We start from the raw sequence: 23,276 nt of genomic DNA on the forward strand, positions 1-23,276 counted from the left end.
GTTTAATTTCCAATAGCCTCTTATGTTAGAATTCTCTTTTGATCCTGTTAATCTTAAACTTATTAATTTATGATCACACAGTGGAGCATGAGTATGAGAAATGTCTAAAACAAACTGTAAACTCTGTGATGAGATTAACCAAAGGTCAATTCGTGACTGTAAACTTCTGCTGGTGTTAGACCACGTGCAGTCTGTGACATTGGGGTTCATAAATCTCCACACATCTGTTAACAAAAGATCATCACTTATAAATGAGGTGGATTTAAAGTCCAGTAATGATGCAGATCTTGGAGGATGTCTGTCCATGTAATCATCTGGAGCATCATTAAAGTCTCCTCCTATGATAATAGTAGAATCTTTGTATTTTTCCTTTAAATTGTCCAAAGCTGAAGAGAGTTCAGTAAACATGTCCTTTGCTTGCGATGCTCTGTTTGGTCCATAAACATTACAAATGATAGACATCAAATCATCCACCTTCAAAACTGAAATGATCCAGCAGCCTTTGTTTGAAGCTTTGGTTTCCAGAATATCACCATTAAATCTGTTGAAAAGTACTGCCACTCCAGCTGAATAATTGTATACAGGCAGTTATAGTAGCAGTAGCAGCAGTACATGCATCTGCTGATGTGGGATTATTTCTGGCTTTTCAGCTTTTTAAAACACAGAAAATACACAAAGGATTTATCATTTCTTCACTATGTTGAAGTCTTAGTTTATACTGTGTTTATACATTTGTCTCTGTAAAATAGTACTCTGACAGATGAAATATCTCTTGTACCTTGTAGTGTTTGCTTAAAAAGTAGTGTGGTTAAATGTAACATTGACTACATTTTCTAGCAATTTTGATGTTAAAATTAATTAAGGTGCCAGTGCTTTGTTCCATTATGTTACGATCACTTCTATCAGTCAATTAGAATATCATGATGAGTATAATATTGTTTATTTAAGACATGTTGCATGAGGAAATGTTAACATACCATTAATTACAGTGTCATATTAATTCTCTGTGCTGTGTTAAAGACCAGTTCAGCTACTTTTGCTGCAGACATGTTGAGATTCTTCTTCTTTCTGAGAAAACATGCAGTAGTGCTTTAATTTAGTAGCCATTGTCTGGTCTTTAGCCCTTTTGTGTTTTGAATTAGTTGTTTCAGTTTGAGTCAGCAGTGTAAGTAGATTTTTCCCTCTGATGAAAAAATACATAGTGAGGACATTAGATGTGTCTTGTACATGCATGTTTTGCTGCTCATATTGGTGCTTACTGTTTCATAGCAGTGCTTTTAGATAACTGGGGTTTTTTTTTTCACCAGCCTTTGGACAGCCTTTTGGAGAGCCTCTGGATTGCCCTTGGACATCCTTTGGTCAACCACCTCGGCATCACCTCGTATCCTTTCATCCATCCATCCATCCATCCTTCATCCATCTGTTTTGTGTGCCTTGTTCTCTCTCTCTCTCTCTCTCTCCCCTGTGTTTGTGTGTCTCTCTTGTGCTCTTGTGCTGTCTTCCAGGATGCCTCGGAAGGGGAGACGCTCCCAGGCCCAGAAGCAGCGCTGGAGGAAGCTGGACGCGTCAGAGATGCCCACCCCTCCCGTCGACGCACCCCACTGCTCCCGCTCTCCCCAGTACAAGGTATGTTTACACCCGAACTGACATGCTGACTTGTGCAATACAGAATGTGCTAAGTTGGACAGATTCATGGCATCCGCACGATGTTGAATTAAATAAGTGTATTATTTGCTCACAGAAGGTTGGTTCCACCTTGCCAGCCGGACGGTTCTGGGAAGAGCGGCAGGCGCGTGCAAACCTTATTGCACGTAAGTACTCAGCTGTTTTTATCATGAAATATCTTCACCAATCATATTTAGTGTACCACCAACAATTACCCGTTGAACACAGATTCTGCTGTTCTCATACAATAATAGAAAATGGTGATTGTTGTATGAGCTCTCTTTGTTTGAAATCCGTTTTAAATCCTCTTTTGCTCTGTCTTCTTGTGAACAGGCCGTGGCACCGGTTACCGCCACAAAGCTTTGAAATGGCCAACTTCACCCTTTACTGGGCGCAACCACAAGTTGGTCATTCCTCCTGAGCGCCCTGGAAAGAAGGTATAATTATTGATTGTTGCTGTTCGTTTTCTTAAAAAGTTTTTTTGACTTTCATACTAAAACTGTGGTATTTCTTCTGCAGTTCATTCTTATTGTCGGGGACTCCCATCTACGTGCTCTTGTAGATGGCTTTATTCGGATGCCAGAGTCTCGGCTGAGCTTTGGCTTCCTGTCGATCCCGGGGGCGTCTGCTTCTGAAATTCGCACTGAGGTTCTGCACGCTGCAGTTCCTCGTGCACCTGATGCCGTCTGCGTCATGGCCCCTGGCAACAACCTGACCAGCACCACTGTTGAGAAGGCCGGTGTGGATTTTGCCAATCTCCTCACCACTTGTGGCAACCGCTGGTCCAAGGTTTTTGTGGTCGACTTTCCTCCCCGCCTGGTCGTTGACGTCCAACACCAGGACCTGCTTCGGCAGGAATACAGACGTGTGGCTGCTCGTATGGGTAAGAGGAAAAACATTGTTTTCATCCATTCCATTCACTCAATGAACAAACAAGAAAGACGTGACCTACATTTTAACAATTCTCAAGTATCATTGGATATTTTGGTACAATGCTGACTTTTTTTTTTCAATTGTTTTTCAAGGTGTAAAGTTCTTCAACACTGCAGAGCACTTCCCCCTGAGTGATTTGGTGCTGTGGAGCAAGGATGGTGTAAGATCTTCTGGAGTCATTTCTTAGACTTTAATTTGTGAAAATTAAATTATGTTGTGAAAAAAAGTTGTTGATTGGACAAGTTTGGTTCACGGCAGATGTTCACTGACATTAAAACTGTTTGTATGTGTGTTTTTTTTAATTTCTTATTTATGCAGGTCCATCTGAGTGATCGTGAGGGGATGGGGATCCTCGTCCAGTTGTTCTGGTCCGCTGCCAGCGAGCAACTGGTGACACCACCACTTCCTTCGCCCCCGATCCCTCCTCAGCCTCCAGTTCGGAAAGCTCCAGTGAGAGAGAGATCCCCTGCTCCACCCAGCCCGAAACCCCGTGAACGGAGGAAAATTGGTCAGGGCGGCAAGGTAATTGATAAATTGCTTTATGTTTTTTAGACTTTTTTTAGACAACTGTGACATCATGTATTGTGATAATAATGGTAATAATATGTGTACTGTGGTAAAAAAATAGCTATAATTCAGTGTGACGCTTTCTGTGATTGCAGACGAGCCATCCTCGGGAACCTCCCCGGTCCAGAGGTTCACCAAAGCCCAGGATGGCTCAACAGCAGGTTTGTGATTCTTCAAATATTTCTTTCAGATGCTATTGGTTGTTTTTTGACAGGACAAACTGTAATTAGTAGTGTCTGCTTTGTGTTTTACAGGTGGAGGAGAGCTTTCTTCCGCTGAACCCCATCTGGTTCAGCAGCACAGCCCTAAGTGCCATGGAGAAAGTGTCTCCCTCACATATGTCTTGCCTGGCGGATTTCAGTGCCATGGATAAAGTGTCTCCCTCCCATAAGTCTTGCCTGGCGGATTTCAAGGCTTCTCCTAAATCAAAGAAGGTAAGTTGATTAATTAAAATTTTATCTCCCATGGAAGGATTGTATGAATGCTCAAACATGTAATTCTTGACAGTTCATTCTGCAGATGTTTTTTTTTAGTGTCATCTGCAATTAAGTAAAACTAGTTCATAACAACAGCCACTAATAATAACAGACTTGAATCAGCTACACAGAAATGTAGTTGTAAATTGTTGGATAGCTGTTCAACTCCATTTAATTGGTATCTCATTTGGTTGCTGCTGACTCCATTCCACAGGCATCTACATTGTCCACACTGACACTTGCTATGTTTTTTCTCATCTGTCATCAGCTGTTTGACTCACCCCCGGCCAGATTGTCCTGCAGTTGGGGCAAGACAGAAACCCCTGTTTGTTCTCCCATTGCAAAGGTAAGGATTAGTCCTCTTTTCATCAATATGTATCATCTGACTGAAAATCATCGTCATTTCACTGAAGTTTTGTTATTCTGTGTTTAGATGGCCAAGATAATGACCCCCTCACCGAATGGACAGGCCTGGACAGCTGATGATGCGGGCTGCAAGCCTCCTTCTCCTGAGAAGGTATATTTACCTCTCTATAATCAATTAAAAGAACATTACAAAGCAGGCATCTCCATTTGTGGCCGTTTTTGTCGTTCCTGTTTTTTTCTGGCACATTTACTGTATAATGACAATTCCAATGAATCGCTAGCATTAGGAAAATTGAAGCTACTAGCGAGCTATCAGCTACCAATCTAGCTTATTTGTTAGCTTGCTATCTTTTGGGTAGCTAGCTTTGGGACAACTGAAACTACTGGCTAGCTAGCTGGCAGCTAGCAAGCTAGCTTATTCAAAGGCTAGCTAGCTGTTAGCTAGATAAATAGCTTTTGGATAGCTAGATAACTAGCTTTTAGACAACTGATGCTATTTAGTCGTTAGCCAACTGTCTAGCTATCGTGTTGCTTTATTTTTAAAGTGTCACTGTTATTGTCATTTATCAGATGACCCGAACACTGACTCCATCACAAACCAAGTGGCCCTGGTTCATGATAGCTGCATCCACCTCAGCTGATGCACCAACAGATAATGTAAGTTTATTCCTCTATGATAGACATATTAGACAATACACAAGTATTTTTTTGTAAAGTCATGGTTGTTTTTTTTTTTTTTTTTACTGCAGTTAAAAATATTTTTTGGCAATTGAGAGAACTGTTATTATGCTGGTCACAATACAATAAGCTACCTGTAATGCTGTGTTGTGTGTCATTGCTTTCACAAAGTAACTCTTGCTTCTAATCAGGGTTTACATTAGCACTAGCCACTGGCAAAATTTGTGTAGAAAAGGTTTTGGTGAATAAAATATTTACATCACTTGCCATTGGCATGCTGGAAAAAAGTCAATGGAATACTGACTTTGCTATGTAATTGCATTTCACACAAACAGGAAAAGTATGTGGTCCAGGTAGTCTTCAGTAGCCTTCAGTCTGTACAGTAATGTTGATCCCATGACCATCAACTGTCTGTTAGATGAAACAACTCTGATGCTGCAGTCATAAATTGTCTGCTCAAAGCACCCTCCTTAAGCCTCCTCACAAACATTGGAGCAAGTCCCATTACATTAAAATGGTAATGTCATGTTGATGTCTACAGAATAGGAGCTAACCAGTAAATTAAATTAAGTGACATAGGGTTATTATGTGTTCATGGTTTTAGAAAAAAAATGCAACTCATTATGATCTGTTCAAATGCAGTGTGTGTGTGTGTGTGTGTGTGTGTGTGTGTGTGTGTGTGTGTGTGTGTGTGATATATAAAATATATATTATTATGTATAATATATACATACATAATATGTGTTATTGCAATAAACGTACAAATATGTATATTAAACTCGCTAAGGTAATAGTAAGCAATAATACGCTAAAATAATACAAGATTTCCATAAATTGGTGAGAGGATGTTCATAATGTAGGAACAATAAAAGTTGTCACTGAAACATTAAATCATATGATCCTTTAACTGAAGAAGCTAGTACTAATGCCAAACTAAAAAAATTAAGCTGTCTGAATAAATAATGAAAGTATAATCATTACTGATCACAGTTTGTCATAATTTCAGGATAAAACCAGGAGCGAGAGTCACCGTGTGGAGTCAGTCCGGGCCAGTCATTCTCAGAATGATAGGAGGTACAAAGTATTTTCCCGCAACCATCAGTGTAGCTGTAACGCATTGACATTTCTGGCATACCACACTGAGGGCTGTCAGTTCACCAGGACTACACTCGATAGAGTCCTGGCTCAGGGAGACGCGCTGTATGTCGGAGTCAAACAGCAGTTGATTCGCGACAAGACCTTCCAGAGCAATCACCTGACAGTTGAGGAGATGCCAAAACAAGTCCTCACAGACAGACATTTGTATAATGTCAACATGTCTGAGATCAGGTGTGGCTTTTTAAAAACTCAAGTATCGAGCCCTGGAAGAAGGCAGTGGTGGCTTCCGCTTGCCAGCCAGCTGGAGTCTCTTTCTGCAGAGGTTAATCAGGCTTTAATCATCATTTCACCTGAGGTTATTGCTGTTTTCCGTGATCAGTCCGGGAGGTATGGAGTGTTTGATTCCCACTCCAGAGACTCAAGAGGATTACCCTCTCATTCCGGGAAGGCGATTGTCATGACTTTTGCGGAACTCAGTGACCTGGCTAACCACCTGCACACACTCTTTAGAGACCGTGGAGACTCTGCAAGTTACGAGTTTGTCCCGGTTTCTTTTCAGACTGACAGCCCCAGTGAACATTCTCAACAATCCCCGGAAATCGAGGTTCAACATGAAGTGTCTGAACCTCCTCTCCTCACATGGCAGGCAGACAGTGGGACGGCTGTCAAAATTGAGGAGGACGTTAAAGGTTCCTCAGCTGTCCCACAAGCAATAAAGCTCTGTAAATTCAACAAAGATCGGAGGCGAAAAGCCAAGAGGAGAGCATGTGACAAAAAGGAACAATTGAAAGAAAAAATTGGGAAAAAAACTGGTGAGAGAATCAGGTATGCCAGCTGTGCTGAATTTCGCAGGAAGAAAATTCAGGCACAGTGTGTGTGTGTGCAAAACAACCGTGAACAACGGCTGTTGTCCTCTAAAAAATATTATGCCAAGTTTAATGTCAAAATGCGAGACAGAGTAAAAACCAAATACATGACAGATTCTGCTTTTCGGAGCAGGAAAATAAATTATGTTGTCAAGAGGTACAGCACAGATCCTGCCTTTCGGAACAGGCTAAAACATTATGTTGTCCAGAGGTACAGCACGGATCCTGCCTATCGGAACAGGAAGAAAAATGATGTTCTCAAGAGGTACAGTACGGATCCAGCCATTCTGAACAGGCAGAAAAAGTATGTTGTCCAGAGGTACAGGAAGGATCCAGAGTTCAGGCTACATCATATTCAACGCTGTAGCCTGCTCAGAAGACGCAGGTTGGCTGCCAATCCTGACATGCGTCAGAAGTTGCAGAGAGCACTGAGCATCAGGCGGAAATACCGACAGCTCGGAACCTCTTGCCAGCCAGTGCTCACTTCAGTGATGGCAGCGGCAATAGCAGCATTCCGTGAGACCATCAGCCATGGACCAACATACGTCTGTACGGTCTGCCACAGGACTATGTTTCCAAATCAAGTCAAGTCATGCAAGAGAGTTAAATACTCCACCAACATCGACGTTGCACAGGCTTGCTTGACTGGAACATATGTGCATGTCTGTGACGCTGAGTGCTCCTCCCCTTGCTCAATGCCACCAGAGAGACTGCAGGAGTGGATCTGCCACAACTGTGACAGCCACCTCAGCCGTGGGAGGATGCCAACACATGCAGTAGCGAACAATTTAGAGTTGGCAGCCATTCCCCCGGAGTTGGCCGAACTCAATGTGCTGGAGAGACAGCTCATCGCAAAAATCCTCCCGTTTGCGAAGATCATCGCCTTACCGAAAGGACAGCAGCGAGCAGTCCACGGAGCTGTTGTGTGTGTTCCATCGGAAGTGGAAAGCATTGTCAACAGTCTTCCACGTCCCCTCCCAGAAGCACAGCTACTGCAGGTGAAATTAAAGCGTCACATTCGATTCAAAGGTTACCAGCACTTCTACACTGTCAACATGAAGAATGTGCTGGTAGCCCTGGAAAAACTCAGAGAGCAACACTCTGAGTATTCCGATGTGACCATTGATGAACAGGCCACGTTCCAAAATCTCCTCCACGACTCAGATGATGAGTGCACGGATGATGCGCAGTGGGGAGAAGACAGCATGCTCGACGAGGAGCTGCTGGAGGCGGCTGATAGCTACACTGAGCCAGTCTTGGCCGATTTTGTGTCAGACGCAGGAACGAGTCGGCCAGAAGACGACCAAACGCGCAATACTGACATGCCATCACCAAGCACTGAGCTGGAAAACCGGTCCAATGATGTCACGACAGAAACCCTCTTGGAGGAGTCTGCTGATGACATAGACTCTCAGCACGACAGCATGGATGCTGCCCAGTGGGGAGAAGACATCTTGGACCAAGAGCTGCTACAAGTGTCTGACAGCTACCAGACCAATTTAGCTGCAGACATACCCACCGAACAGCAGGAGGAGCTAAGACCTGGACTTGCTCTGGACACCTGCATGCAGCCACCAGACATTGCGCAGGAAATACTTTCCTATGGAGATGGCATTTTCAGCGTTGCCCCTGCCCAAGGCAACAAACCTGTGGGATTTTTTGCAATCCCCAAACTGGAAGCCATGGCGTTCCCTGTGCAGTTTCCCACGGGAGAGAACACGCTGGATGAAGACCGTCCCATCAAACTTTCACCCAGCAGATACTTTAACGCCAGGCTTTTCGGGGCAGACACGCGGTTTGCCGAGGACCAGACTTACCTTTTCTTTGCGCAGTTTGTAACGGAGACGAACCTTGCGAGAGGAAGTATGTCGATACAAATGCGCAAAGGAAAGATGCGCACAAAAGACGGGCGTGCCATCAAAAACTCCATGCTCCAGGACAAAGAGGAGGTGGAGAGATTAATTCAGGCCAAAGAGGCCATGCGATTTATGCAGCCTCTGAGAGGCACACCCGCATATTGGAATAAAAGCCTGAGAGATTTGCATGCTATGCTCAGGCAACTCGGCAAACCGACGTTCTTTTTGACTTTTTCGGCAGCTGAGATGAGATGGCCTGAAATAATTGGGGTCATCAAATCTCAGCAAGGACAAACACTTGGTGACTTTTCCGAACTGGACTGGAAAGCCAAGTGTGACATTTTGCGCAGTAACCCTGTCACCGTAATGCGCATGTTTGAAAAACGCGTGGATGCCCTTATGGCAAAGTTGATCCTCTCACCAGCGCGGCCGATCGGCGAGGTGGAGGATTATTTTTACCGCGTTGAATTTCAGGCCCGCGGAAGCCCACACATTCACATGCTAGTGTGGGTCAAAGATGCCCCTGTGTACGGCGAGGACTTGGACCACACCGTATGCAGGTTCATTGACCGCCACATTTCCTGCCAGATGCCTGACCCCGAGAAGGACCCGGAGCTCCACAAAATCGTCTCGGAGGTTCAGGTACACAGCAGGAGCCACACCGGCTCTTGCCGAAAAGGAAACGTGGTGTGTCGTTATGGCTTCCCCAAGCTGCCGTTTGATATCACCTGGATCACGGAGCCCTTTGCTGCGGATGTGGAAATGGAAGATGGTCAAGACCAGGAAGAGGTGATGAAGGAACGGAGGGAGCAGATCCGTCGGCAGCAAAGGGAAGCAAAGGAAAAGCTTCGGCACCTGAGAGAGCTCCTCATGGATCCGAAGGCCTCCTTTGAGAGCTTGTCAGATCTCCTCCGTCGATGCGACTTGGAACACGACGCCTATATGAAGTGCGCCGAAAATCTGACAAGCGGGAGCGTGGTCATGCTGAAGCGGCAGCCGAAGGAGTGTTGGGTTAACGCCTATAACCCAGACCTTCTCCGCGCTTGGAACGCCAACATGGACATCCAGTACGTCCTGGACGAGTACTGCTGTGCCATGTACATGATGTCATACATCACCAAGCCAGAGCACGAGATGACCGAGATCCTGAACTCGGTCGTGAAGACCAGCAGAGAGTCTGCCTTCAACCAAAGTGAGGAAATGAGAAAGATCATGCAGGCCTATGCGAAGCACCGAGAGGTCAGCGCCCAGGAGGCAGTGGCTCGCACGTGCAGCTTGCCCCTGAAAAAGTGCTCGCGGTCTGTGATTTTCCTCTCCACAGACGAGGAAGCCATGAAGATGAGTCTTCCTATGAGTCGCCTGAAGGACATGGCACCTGAGTCTGAAGAGGTCTGGATGTTGGGGGTACCTGAGAAGTATCTGTTCCGACCAAAGACTCCCGAGTTTCAGAGGATGTGCCTGGCCGAATTTGCATCAGACTACCGGGTAGTCTACGGCGAACAAGCACAGGGCCCCAGTGCCATTGCCCTTTTGTGTGACAAAGGACATATTGCCAAGAGGACAGCCGGAAAACCAGCAGTCATTCGATATGCGCGCTTCTCTGAGACCAAGGCGCCAGAAAAACATTTCAGACGACTGCTAAAGCTGTACCTCCCCCACCGATCTGACGAGGAACTCAACGACGGGGGTCGCACCTCGTACGAAGAGTTCTACAAATCCCGACGCGACGTCAAGGACATCGTGGAGCACAACAGGAAGCGATTCGAGGGACGAGGCGCAGGCATGGATAAGGCACTCCAGAACGTCCAGTTCGGTCCGGTCCTCAACGCTTGGAACACGTTTGCACCCGAGGTTGAGGCGGAACGGCAGGAGTGTCTTGAGCTCCGTGAAAAGATCCCAGAGGAGCAGGACGAAGACGCCGTGCCCGACTTTGAAGACCTGAATGTCGGTGAACCCGTTCCCAGAATCGAGGCGCCTCGGTTAAGTCCAGACTTTGTCCGCAAGATGTTTCAGAGTCTGAACGAGACCCAGGCGTGCGTCTTCTACGCTGTGCGCCAGTGGTGCCTTCGGCGTGTGTGGGGCCAAGATCCAGAACCGTTCCACTACTTTGTCTCTGGTGGAGCTGGTTGCGGTAAGTCCCACGTCATCAAGTGCATTCATGAGGAAGCAACGAGGATTCTGCGGCAGCTCCCGAGATTCCGGGACGCAGCTGACATGTCCCAGCCCACTGTCCTTCTGACTGCCTTCACGGGCACGGCAGCCTTTAACATCGCGGGCAAAACGTTGCACTCTGTCCTTAAGCTTCCCAGGTCCCTGGAACCGCCGTACCAGGGCCTGGGCAATGCACTTGATGAACTTAGAGCAACTTTGTCTTCGGTGGAAATTCTCATCATCGATGAGATTTCCATGGTTTCCAAGAAGCTGTTTGCCTACGTCAACTGGCGATTCCAGCAGCTCAAAGGAAACCGAAAACCTTTTGGCGGCATTTCCGTTCTTGCAGTCGGTGACTTTTACCAGCTGCCGCCGCTGGGCAGGGCCAAGCCGCTCTGTGTCTACGAGGAGACAGAGTTCGATCTCTGGAGAGAGCGCTTCACCATGGTCAACCTCACGGAGATCATGCGTCAGAAGGATGACCGAACGTTCGCCGAACTCCTCAATCGACTGCGTGTCAAGCGCAAGCAAGATCCTCTGTGCGCTGCGGACAGAGGCTTGCTCATGAGAGCCGTCTCTGACGGCAAAGATTGCCCGCCAGGAACGCTGCACGTCTTTGCCACCAACAAGCAGGTAGATGGTCACAACGCAGCCACCGTGGCCTCCCTGCTTAAAGGGGACGTCAAAATAGCGGCCGAGGACTACAGGAAGGATGTCGCTACCGGCAGGAAGGTGCCTGTGCCCAACATCAAAGGCACCAAAAGAGATTTGCCTGACAGCATAATGGCAGCTGAAGGAGCAAGAGTTATGCTGATCAGGAATCTCAACGTGGAGGATGGCCTTGTCAATGGAACCTTTGGGACCATCTCCACCATTCTGCCTGACAGACGTGACCCCAAAGTCGTGAGCTTTCTTGGACTTAAACTGGACAATACCACAGCAGGACAGACTCTCCGCAAAAAGCTTCTGGGCCCCTCGGACGACTTGGTCTACGTCGAGAGATCCGAGGAGAGCATCGGTCGCAAGGGCGGAGTCGTGAGACGTCAGTTCCCCGTCAAGCTGGCCTTTGCGTGTACAGCCCACAAAGTTCAGGGAATGACGGTGACGTCGGCTGTCGTGAGCCTGAAACGCATGTTTCAGCCAGGCATGGCGTATGTGGCGCTTAGTCGCACCACTTCGCTTCAGGGTCTCACCATCACCGATTTTGATGAGACAAAAATCTATGCCGACCCTGCTATTACGACAGCTTTGGAAGACATGCGCAGCGCGAGTTTCCAGAGTGTTACTCCGCTGTTGCGCCGCTTCAACCGGACGGAGCGACCAGATGCAGAGGTGACAATCGTCCATCATAACACCCAAGGGCTTCCATCTCACATGGTGGACCTGAAGTTGCATCACGAACTCAGGTTGGCAGATGTGCTTTGTCTCACCGAGACACATCTGTCAGGGTCCTCTGTATCCTCGTCCTTTGATCTGGAGGGATACACTGTGTTTCACCGCAGCAGACAGGCGTGTTACACCACGTGCAGGGACATGGCGTCAAAGGCCGGGGGTGGAGTTGCCGTGTACTGCAGGAGCGCTCTGATGGCGGAGGCGCCGAGCTGCATGGGACGTGTCACAGATCTCGAATGTCTGGTCGTGAAGGTTGAGGTCCCAGTCAAAGTGCTAATAGCAACTGTGTATAGACCCCCAGATTTTGGTTTGCAAAAGTTTCTGCCAAACCTCAACGCTCTCTTGGACACATTGGAACTGTTGGATCACCACCCCATTGTTGTTTGTGGTGACTTCAATGAAGACCTCCTTTCTAGAGGCAAAAAAAGCATAAGAGATGCACTTCTGTCCAGGGGCTACAACCAATTGATCACAGAGTCTACCACAGACAAGAACACTGTGATTGATCACATTTACATTTCCCAACCTGAGAAATGTGTTCAGTCAGGTGTTCTCCAAACGTATTATAGCTATCACAGCCCGGTCTATTGCATTTTGACTGGCTAAAGCCTCACCAGCCAACACTGATTTTGTGTCACACACACTCACTTCGTGGCACATCAGCGTGTTGTGCTGTCCGATTTTACAGTTGTGTCACACGTTTTTCATGTGGCACATTGTTCTGCTGTGTTTTGTTCTTGCTCTGATTTGTTCTTTGAGTTCCAGGCCTGAGGGGGTCCAGGAGGTGCAGTGGTGAGATCAGACGTCCTCCCACAAGTTCCCTCCTCTCGGACACCCAGTCCTTTTGGAAGTCTTCTACAGCCTCCCCATAGGCATGTCTCAGGTAGGAACAAGTGTTCAATAAATATTTGTTCTAATCATGCACATCAATTTACTTAATTGTTGAAAAATGTCAAACTAATTGATATTAATTTGCCACTCTTGATTCTTCACCTTTTAGAATTTGGACTTGGCTTCCTGTGGTCCAGGGAGCGGGGTGTGTAGTGTGCAGTGTCGGCCGACGGCCTGTATAGGTCCGGTAACGGCTGTACCTCCACATCTGCTTCCACGACCTGCTACGACGGGACATGCCTCAGGTAAAAACCGCAGTACAGATTTGCACTTGTTTCACATTTCAATTTTCCCAGTTAATTTTGATCTTTTAACACCCACAGACAACACAGAAGACCTCCAGAAGGCTGAAAGAAAAGGCTGAATGTTGTAAATAAAAAATGTATAGTATATGAAAGTATTTCAAGTCTGAAGTGTCTTCTTTGGTTGCTATAATAGTACTACATGTACAGTATTTTGTATTGCATTGTTACATTGGTCCTTCTCTCTATGTATATGGGTCATTCCAGAATTGGAGGACAATTTAGGCATCCTAACCTTTGAAAAATCTCATATTTTTCTGTCATATATTTAAGAAAACCAGATAGCAAGCCATCAAATAATGTGATTCGGCCAGCTCAGGCATTAAAGTTACACTTTTTATGAAATGTTTTATTTGATGTGCGCCATGCATAGTGCAATCCTGTTATGAATACTCAGGAACCTGAAAAAGTATATTTTTTTCAAAAATGTTTAATAAATCCTTTACCATTAAGTAAAGAAGGCCACATGCACACTGGATAATCATTTAATTTCAGTTAAGACTTGACCTCTATTAATTTAAACAACTTTTGAACTCTGGCATGCCCAACTTTTCAATATTTGCTTGTTTTTTTGTATTAAATTGCAAATATTTGCTCAAATCTATCACAAATTAAATCATTCAAACCACTAAAAGGACAATAGGTCAAACCCTCATGAGTTTGGGAAAATCATTTAAGATTATTTTGATATAAAATTGTTTGGTAACGGTTGAAATTAGAGTAACAGGTTGAATGGATCCATTACTACTTATTATAGATCATAACATAAATGTGATAAACAAATACTCAGGACCACAGGAATGTTGTTTAATAACATCTTATGCTGTGTATTAACCTGCAATGCCTATCATTCAATTTATTGCATATTTCAAATATTAGGTTTTGGGGCTTTCTCTTTCATATAGGTGTAACTATAACAAGCTGGAATGTATGATATGAACATATTTTCAATAAAGGATCAGTGAGTAGGAATGATACATCAACATGTCACTAAGACCACAACTGGACCTGATCAAATATTCAATAGTCAAACATGAAAAACAGTAGTACTGTAGGCAGACATCTATAAAAATGAATGAGGATGTCAAAAGTAGTCATGAACAACTGATCAATGTCATAGAAAGCTGATGTCCAGGTTTAAATTCCGTGGCTGGCCAGAGCATCCCACACCTCTCTTGCAATGGCCATATGACGTGACGTAACATTCTCTGTAGGACGAATGAGGGACATCACATCCTCAAAGGGATACCAATGAAGATCATCCCTCAATGGCCAGAAGAAACGATTTTCCTCCACTCTGCATACATTTCACCTGGCAGTGGTGCGACAGACCGGAAAACATCAGGTAAACCTCTCAGCTTCACACATCCTTAGGAGTGACTTCAATCCAAATTTTGACCAGGTGAGATCCTCCTGTCTCTGCCTTTCAAAATAAAAGCACAGCACAATTTCTAAATAAAAGCCTACCACAGACCGGAAAACGCCAGTTAAACCTCTCAGCTTCACACAGCGTTTAGAATAAATACGCCGCTCCGGACATGCACCCATCCCGAGCCCCTCCCACGATTTCCGCACCAGCGGGAATTGTCTAGTTAGGGGCTCGGGCTTCGACACGAGCCACTCTCCTCTCCATTGCAAAGCAATGGGAGGAGAGTGGCTCGTGGCGAAGCCACGAGCCACTATTGTTCTCCTGTTGAAAAAGCGTTTATTATATTTAGGGGCTCGGGCTTCGACACGAGCCACTCTCCTCTCCATTGCAAAGCAATGGGAGGAGAGTGGCTCGTGGCGAAGCCACGAGCCACTATTGTTCTCCTGCTGCGTTTATTATATTTTATTAATCACGTTTCCGCCGTTTTTCGATTCGCTTCTCCTCCTAGGGCTTTGAGAAAATCAAAGCAAATTATATATCAAAACGTGCGGCTTCATCGGGAATAGTGTGCTATGACTTTTCTAAGAAATTCGTCATTTTTTCGCAGAATTATTCGCAAAAAACTGCGAAAAAAGTCCCATAGAAAATGAATGGGGAGTGAAAAAATTTGGCTCAAAAAATCCACTTTTTTCCAAACGCCACTGCTTCGCCATACGGTCACCTAGAAACTTCATTTAACCATCAAAACGCAGTGATGTTTCTTGTCTTCGCAGGAATGTATTTTATGTCAGGCTGAGATTTATAGTTTTTCGTCAGTGAGTCCTCAAAAAAGTGAAAATTCTCAAAATCTGCTCTGGTTAGAGTGCGGCATGTCAGTTGGTAGAGTGGAGGAGAGGAGAAAAATCCGCCTGAAAATTTCACGATCGCATCGCCCTCACGACCAAACGATAAATGTTAGGAGAATGAAATTTGGTCAGATTGTAGACAATTTTCCTGGGATTCAAATGAATCCAAGTTTGAAGACCTAGCTCTTTCTGAAGGGAAATGGCAGGCAGCAGTTTAGACCAAAGTCGCACCGTTCTCCCCATAAGAACCAATGTAAACTGAATCATCTGGCTCATGGAGGGACAGTGTTTTTTAAATCGCTGTAACTCGGTCATTTCTCTCAATATTTGGAAAATAATCATATCTATGGATAGCCACAGCCTTCCTCTCGCTCACGGTCATTTTAGTTTTCAGCTCGCATTAACGGTTCGCCCACAATTAGCGCCAGAACGAGACGTTGCGCGGTGCTGCTGAGAAGCACTTTTCTGCTGTCTGTGGCAGGCACCGTTGCTATGGGGCCCATAGCAACCGCCCTTACACACGCGCAGGCATGCTCGCACGCACACACACAGACTCATTGGTGTGCCACACCCACCTTCACACCCAATACCTCCACAGGAGCTGCATTTCAGCCTGAAAATCACTGAAACCTCTCAGCTTCACACAGCCTTGAGAGCAGGGGTGTCAAACTCAGTTCCAACACACCTGATTCAAATGATCAGGCTCGTTATCAGGCTTCTGCTGAGCTTAATGATGAGCTGATTATTTGAATCAGGTGTGTTGGAACAGGGAAACATCTAAAACATAGAGGATAGTGGACCTCGAGGAACTGAGTTTGACACCCCTGCTTTAGAGTAACTCCAATCCAAATGTTGACCAGGTGAGATCTTCATGTCTTTCCCTTTCAAAATAAAAGCACAGCACAATTTCAAAATAAAAGCCTGTGATGGGCCTGAAAACACCAGTTAAACCTCTCAGCTTCACACAGCCTTTACAATAACTCCAATCCAAATTTTGACCAGGTGAGATCTCCCTGTCTCTGCCTTTCAAAATAAAAGCACAGCACAATTTCTAAATAAAAGCCTGCGATGGACCTGAAAACACCAGTTAAACCTCTCAGCTTCACACAGCCTTTACTCCAATCCAAAGTTTAACCAGGTCTGATCTTCCTGTCTCTGCCTTTCAAAATAAAAGCACAGCACAATTTCAAAATAAAAGCCTGCAACAGACCAAAAAATGCCAGTTAAACCTCTCAGCTTCACACAGCCTTGAGAGTAACTCCAATCCAAATTTTGACCAGGTGAGATCTTCTTGTCTCTGCCTTTCAAAATAAAAGCACAGCACAATTTCAAAATAAAAGCCTATGACGGACCAAAAAATAACCCTCTCCTGCCCAGCTCCGGACATGCACACATCCCGAGCCCCTCCCACGATTTCCGCGAGCGGGAATTGTCTAGTTAGGGGCTCGGGCTTCGGCACGAGCCACTCTCCTCTCCATTGCAAAGCAATGGGAGGAGAGTGGCTCGTGGCGAAGCCACGAGCCACTATTGTTCTCCTGTTGGCGTTTATTATTAGGGGCTCGGGCTTCGACACGAGCCACTCTCCTCTCCATTGCAAAGCAATGGGAGGAGAGTGGCTCGTGGCGAAGCCACGAGCCACTATTGTTCTCCTGCTGCGTTTATTATATTTTATTAATCACGTTTCCGCCGTTTTTCGATTCGCTTCTCCTCCTAGGGCTTTGAGAAAATCAAAGCAAATTATATATCAAAACGTGCGGCTTCATCGGGAATAGTGTGCTATGACTTTTCTAAGAAATTCGTCATTTTATCGCAGAATTATTCGCAAAAAACTGCCAAAAAAGTCCCATAGGAAATGAATGGGGACCGAAAAAAATCGGCTCAAAAAATCCACTTTTTTCCAAACGCCACTGCTTCGCCATACGTTCACCTAGAAACTTCATTTAACCATCAAAACGCAGTGATTTTTCTTGTCTTCGCAGGAATGTATTTTATGTCAGGCTGAGATTTACAGTTTTTGATCTGTGAGTCCTCAAATAAGTGAAAATTCTCAAAATCTGCTCTGGTTAGAGTGCGTGATGTCAGTTGGTAGAGTGGAGGAGAGGAGAAAAATCCGCCTGAAAATTTCACAATCGCATCGCCCTCACGACCAAACGATAAATGTTAGGGGAATGAAATTTGGTCAGATTGTAGACAAATTTCCTGGGATTCAAATGAATCCAAGTTTGAAGACCTAGCTCTTTCTGAAGTGAAATGGCAGGCAGCAGTTTAGACCAAAGTTGCACCGTTCTCTCCATAGGAACCAATGTAAACTGAATCATCTGCCTCATGGAGGGACAGTGTTTTTTAAATCGCTGTAACTCGGTCATTTCTCAGATTATTTGGAAAATAATTACATTTCTGGAAAGCCACAGCCTTCCTCTCGCTCACGGTCATTTTGGTTTTCAGCTAGCACTCACGGTTAGCCCACAGTTAGCGCCAGAACGAGACGCTGCGCGCTGCTGCTGAGAAGCACTTTTCTGCTGTCTGTGGCAGGCACCGTTGCTATGGGGGCCCATAGCAACCGCCCTTACACACGCGCAGGCATGTTCGCACGCACACACACAGACTCATTGGTGTGCCACGCCCACCTTCACACCCAATACCTCCACAGGAGCTGCATTTCAGCCTGAAAATCAGTTCAACCTCTCAGCTTCACACAGCCTTTAGAGCAGGGGTGTCAAACTCAGTTCCAACACACCTGATACAAATGATCAGGCTCGTTATCAGGCTTCTGCTGTGCTTGATGATGTAAGAAGGAAACATCTAGAACACAGAGGATAGTGGACCTCCAGGAACTGAATTTGACACCCCTGCTTTACAGTAACTCCAATCCAAATTTTGACCAGGTGAGATCTTCCTGTCTCTGCCTTTCAAAATAAAGGCACAGCACAATGTCAAAATAAAAGCCTGCAAGGTACAGGAAACGCCAGTTAAACCTCTCAGCTTCACACAGCCTTTAGAGCAGGGGTGTCAAACTCAGTTCCAACACACCTGATACAAATGATCAGGCTCGTTATCAGGCTTCTGCTGTGCTTGATGATGAGCTGATTATTTGAATCAGGTGTGTTGTAAGAAAGGAAACATCTAGAACATAGAGGATAGTGGACCTCCAGGAACTGAGTTAGACACCCCTGCTTTAGAGTAACTCCAATCCAAATTTTGACCAGGTGAGATCTTCCTGTCTCTGCCTTTCAAAATAAAAGCACAGCACAATTTGCCAGTTAAACTTCTCAGTTTCACACAGCCTTTACAGTAACTCCAATCCAAATTTTGACCAGGTGAGATCTTCCTGTCTCTCCTTCAAAATAAAAGCACAGCACAATTTCAAAATTAAAGCCTGCGACGGACTGAAAACTCCAGTTAAATCTCTCAGCTTCACACAGCCTTTACTCCAATCCAAATTTTGACCAGGTGAGATCTTCCTGTCTCTGCCTTTCAAAATAAAAGCACGGCAAAATTTCAAAATAAAAGCCTATGACAGACTGGAAAACGCCAGTTAAACCTCTCAGCTTCACACAGCCTTTAGAGTAACTCCAATCCAAATGTTGACCAGGTGAGATCTTCCTGTCTCTGCCTTTCAAAATAAAAGCACAGCACAATTTGCCAGTTAAACCTCTCAGCTTCACACAGCCTTTTGAGTAACTCCAATCCAAATTTTGACCAGGTGAGATCTTCCTGTCTCTTCTTTTCAAAATAAAAACACAGCAAAATTTCAAAATAAAAGCCTGCAAGGTACTGGAAACGCCAGTTAAACCTCTCAGCTTGAAACAGCCTTTACAGTAACTCCAATCCAAATGTTCACCAGGTCAGATCTTCCTGTCTCTGCCTTTCAAAATAAAAGCACAGCACAATTTGCCAGTTAAACTTGTCAGTTTCACACAGCCTTTACAGTAGCTCCAATCCAAATTTTGACCAGGTGAGATCTTCCTGTCTCTCCCTTTCAAAATAAAAGCACAGCACAATTTCAAAATAAAAGCCTGAGACAGACTGGAAATGCCAGTTAAACCTCTCAGCTTAACACAGCCTTTAGAGTAACTCCAATCCTCTATGTTTTACATGTTTACCTCTTCCAACACACCTGATTCAAATGATCAGGCTCGTTATCAGGCTTCTGCTGAGCTTAATAATAAGCTGATCATTTTAATCAGGAGTGTTGGAAGAGGGACACATCTAAAACATAGAGTATAGTGGTCCTCCAGGAACTGAGTTTGACACCCCTGCTTTACAGTAACTCCAATCCAAATTTTTACCAGGTGAGATCTTCTTGTCTCTGCCTTTCACAATAAAAGCACAGCACGATTTCAAAATAAAAGCCTGTGACGGACTACAAACGCCAATTGAACCTCTCAGCTTCACACAGCCTTTTGAGTAACTCCAATCCAAATTTTGACCAGGTGAGATCTTCCTGTCTCTTCCTTTCAAAATAAAAGCACAGCACAATTTGCCAGTTAAACCTCTCAGCTTCACACAGCCTTTACAGTAACTCCAATCCAAAGTTTGACCAGGTGAGATCTTCCTGTCTCTTCCTTTCAAAATAAAAGCACAGCACAATTTGCCAGTTAAACCTCTCAGCTTCACACAGCCTTTACAGTAACTCCAATCCAAATTTTGACCTGGTGACATCTTCCTGTCTCTGCCTTTCAAAATAAAAGCACAGCACAATTTGCCAGTTTAACCTCTCAGCTTCACACAGCCTTTACAGTAACTCCAATCCACATTTTGACCAGGTCTGGTCTTCCTGTCTCTTCCTCTCAAAATAAAAGCACAGCACAATTTGCCTGTTTGACTTCTCAGCTTTACACAGCCTTTACAGTAACTCCAATCCAAATTTTGACCAGAAAAACGCCGAAATACGCCTCTCCGGACATGCACACATCCCGAGCCCCTCCCACGATTTCCGCGAGCGGGAATTGTCTAGTTATACTTCTTCACGTTTCCGCCGTTTTTCGGTCGCTAACTCGTCCTAGGGCTTTGAGAAAACCAAAACAAATTATATATCAAAACGTGCGGCTTCATCGGGAATAGTGTGCTATGACTTTTCTAAGAAATTCGTCATTTTATCGCAGAATTATTCGCAAAAAACTGCGCAAAAAGTCCCATTGAAAATGAATGGGGAGCGAAAAAAATCGGCTCAAAAAATCCACTTTTTTCCAAATGCCACTGCTTCGCCATACGTTCACCTAGAAACTTCATTTAACCATCAAAACGCAGTGATTTTTCTTGTCTTCGCAGGAATGTATTTTATGTCAGGCTGAGATTTAGAGTTTTGATCAGTGAGTCCTCAAAAAAGTGAAAATTTTCAAAATCTGCTCTGGTTAGAGTGCGGCATGTCAGTTGGTAGAGTGGAGGAGAGGAGAAAAATCCGCCTGAAAATTTCCCGATCGCATCGCCCTCACGACCAAACGATAAATGTTAGGGGAATGAAATTTGGTCAGATTGTAGACAATTTTCCTGGGATTCAAATGAATCCAAGTTTGAAGACCTAGCTTTTTCTGAAGGGAAATGGCAGGCAGCAGTTTAGACCAAAGTCGCACCGTTCTCCCCATTAGAACCAATGTAAACTGAATCATCTGCCTCATGGAGGAACAGTGTTTTTTAAATCGCTGTAACTCGGTCATTTCTCACAATATTTGGAAAATAATTACATTTATGGAAAGCCACAGCCTTCCTCTCGCTCACGGTCATTTTAGTTTTCAGCTAGCATTCACGGTTAGCCCACAATTAGCGCCAGAACGAGACGTTGCGCGCTGCTGCTGAGAAGCACTTTTTTGCTGTCTGTGGCAGGCACCGTTGCTATGGGGCCCATAGCAACCGCCCTTACACACGCGCAGGCATGTTTGCACGCACACACACAGACTCATTGGAGTGCCACACCCACCTTCACACCCAATACCTCCACAGGAGCTGCATTTCAGCCTGAAAATCAGTTCAACCTCTCAGCTTCACACAGCCTTTACAGCAGGGGTGTCAAACTCAGTTCCAACACACCTGATTCAAATGATCAGTCTCGTTATCAGGCTTCTGCTGAGCTTAATGATGAACTGATCATTTGAATCAGGTGTGTTGTAAGAAGGAAACATCTAGAACATAGAGGATAGTGGACCTCCAGGAACTCAGGTTGACACCTCTGCTTTAGAGTAACTCCAATCCAAATTTTGACCTGGTGAGATCTTCCTGTCTTTGACTTTCAAAATAAAAGCACAGTACAATTTCAAAATAAAAGCCTGCGACGGACTGGAAACGCCACTTAAACCTCTCAGCTTCACACAACCTTTTCAGTAATTCCAATTCAAATTTTGACCAGGTGAGATCTTCCTGTCTCTGCCTTTCAAAATAAAAGCACACCACAATTTCAAAATAAAAGCCTGCTACAGACTGGAAACGCCACTTCAACCTCTCAGCTTCACACAGCCTTTACATGAACTCCAATCCAAATTTTGACCAGGTCTGATCTTCCTGTCTCTGCCTTTCAAAATAAAAGCACAGCAAAATTTCAAAATAAAAGCCTGCGATGAACCGGAAAACGCCAGTTAAACCTCTCAGCTTCACACAGCCTTTACTCTAATCCAATTTTTGACCAGGTGAGATCTTCCTGTCTCTGCCTTTCAAACTAAAAGCACAGCAAAATTTCCAAATAAAAGCCTATGACAGACTGGAAAATGCCAGTTAAACCTCTCAGCTTCACACAGCCTTTACAGTAACTCCAATCCAAAGTTTGACCAGGTGAGATCTTCCTGTCTCTCCTTCAAAATAAAAGCACAGCACAATTTCAAAATAAAAGCCTGCGACGGACTGAAAACTCCAGTTAAATCTCTCAGCTTCACACAGCCTTTACTCCAATCCAAATTTTAACCAGGTGAGATCTTCCTGTCTCTGCCTTTCAAAATAAAAGCACAGCACAATTTCAAAATAAAAGCCTGTGACGGACCAAAAAATACCCCTCTCCTGCCCAGCTCCGGACATGCACACATCCCGAGCCCCTCCCACGATTTCCGCGTGCGGGAATTGTCTAGTCTTTTCTTTTTCTTCACGTTTCCGCCGTTTTTCGGTCGCTAACTAGTCCTAGGGCTTTGAGAAAACCAAAATAAATTATATATCAAAACGTGCGGCTTAATCGGGAATAGTGTGCTATGACTTTTCTAAGAAATTCGTCATTTTATCGCAGAATTATTCGCAAAAAACTGTGAAAAAAGTCCCATAGAAAATGAATGGGGAGCAAAAAAAATCGGCTTGAAAAATCCACTTTTTTCCAAACGCCACTGCTTCGCCATACGGTCACCTAGAAACTTCATTTAACCATCAAAACGCAGTGATGTTTCTTGTCTTCGCAGGAATGTATTTTATGTCAGGCTGAGATTTATAGTTTTTCGTCAGTGAGTCCTCAAAAAGTGAAAATTCTCAAAATCTGCTCTGGTTAGAGTGCGGCATGTCAGTTGGTAGAGTGGAGGAGAGGAGAAAAATCCGCCTGAAAATTTCACGATCGCATCGCCCTCACGACCAAACGATAAATGTTAGGAGAATGAAATTTGGTCAGATTGTAGACAATTTTCCTGGGATTCAAATGAATCCAAGTTTGAAGACCTAGCTCTTTCTGAAGGGAAATGGCAGGCAGCAGTTTAGACCAAAGTCGCACCGTTCTCCCCATAAGAACCAATGTAAACTGAATCATCTGGCTCATGGAGGGACAGTGTTTTTTAAATCGCTGTAACTCGGTCATTTCTCTCAATATTTGGAAAATAATCATATCTATGGATAGCCACAGCCTTCCTCTCGCTCACGGTC

The 23,276-nt window shown here is 44.8% G+C and overlaps 1 protein-coding gene and 1 long non-coding RNA gene across 3 annotated transcripts; both read left to right on the top strand.

Moving 5' to 3' along the window:
- The first annotated feature begins 1,455 nt into the window (after positions 1-1,455).
- LOC127536854 (uncharacterized) lies at positions 1,456-12,709 on the top strand. 2 transcript variants are annotated; one of them, XM_051958196.1, is made up of 13 exons: positions 1,457-1,626; positions 1,742-1,811; positions 1,999-2,102; positions 2,185-2,548; positions 2,691-2,758; positions 2,917-3,120; positions 3,261-3,326; positions 3,420-3,599; positions 3,910-3,987; positions 4,075-4,158; positions 4,578-4,664; positions 5,692-6,806; positions 6,915-12,709. In XM_051958196.1, exons 1-13 carry the CDS (start codon positions 1,507-1,509, stop codon positions 12,652-12,654), a joined length of 8,280 nt encoding a protein of 2,759 aa, XP_051814156.1. In that variant the 5' UTR covers positions 1,457-1,506; the 3' UTR covers positions 12,655-12,709. The 2 variants fall into 2 exon arrangements, with proteins under 2 accessions (XP_051814155.1, XP_051814156.1); XM_051958195.1 differs by having other exon boundaries at positions 1,456-1,626; positions 5,692-12,709.
- Positions 12,710-12,818: 109 nt separating this feature from the next.
- LOC127536858 (uncharacterized) lies at positions 12,819-13,336 on the top strand. The gene is made up of 3 exons (XR_007946068.1): positions 12,819-12,931; positions 13,049-13,184; positions 13,263-13,336. It is a non-coding gene; the product is annotated as an uncharacterized LOC127536858 (long non-coding RNA).
- Positions 13,337-23,276: the final 9,940 nt, after the last annotated feature.

The sequence above is a fragment of the Acanthochromis polyacanthus genome, chromosome 13, assembly GCF_021347895.1.
Source record: "Acanthochromis polyacanthus isolate Apoly-LR-REF ecotype Palm Island chromosome 13, KAUST_Apoly_ChrSc, whole genome shotgun sequence".
Lineage (NCBI taxonomy): Eukaryota > Metazoa > Chordata > Actinopteri > Pomacentridae > Acanthochromis > Acanthochromis polyacanthus.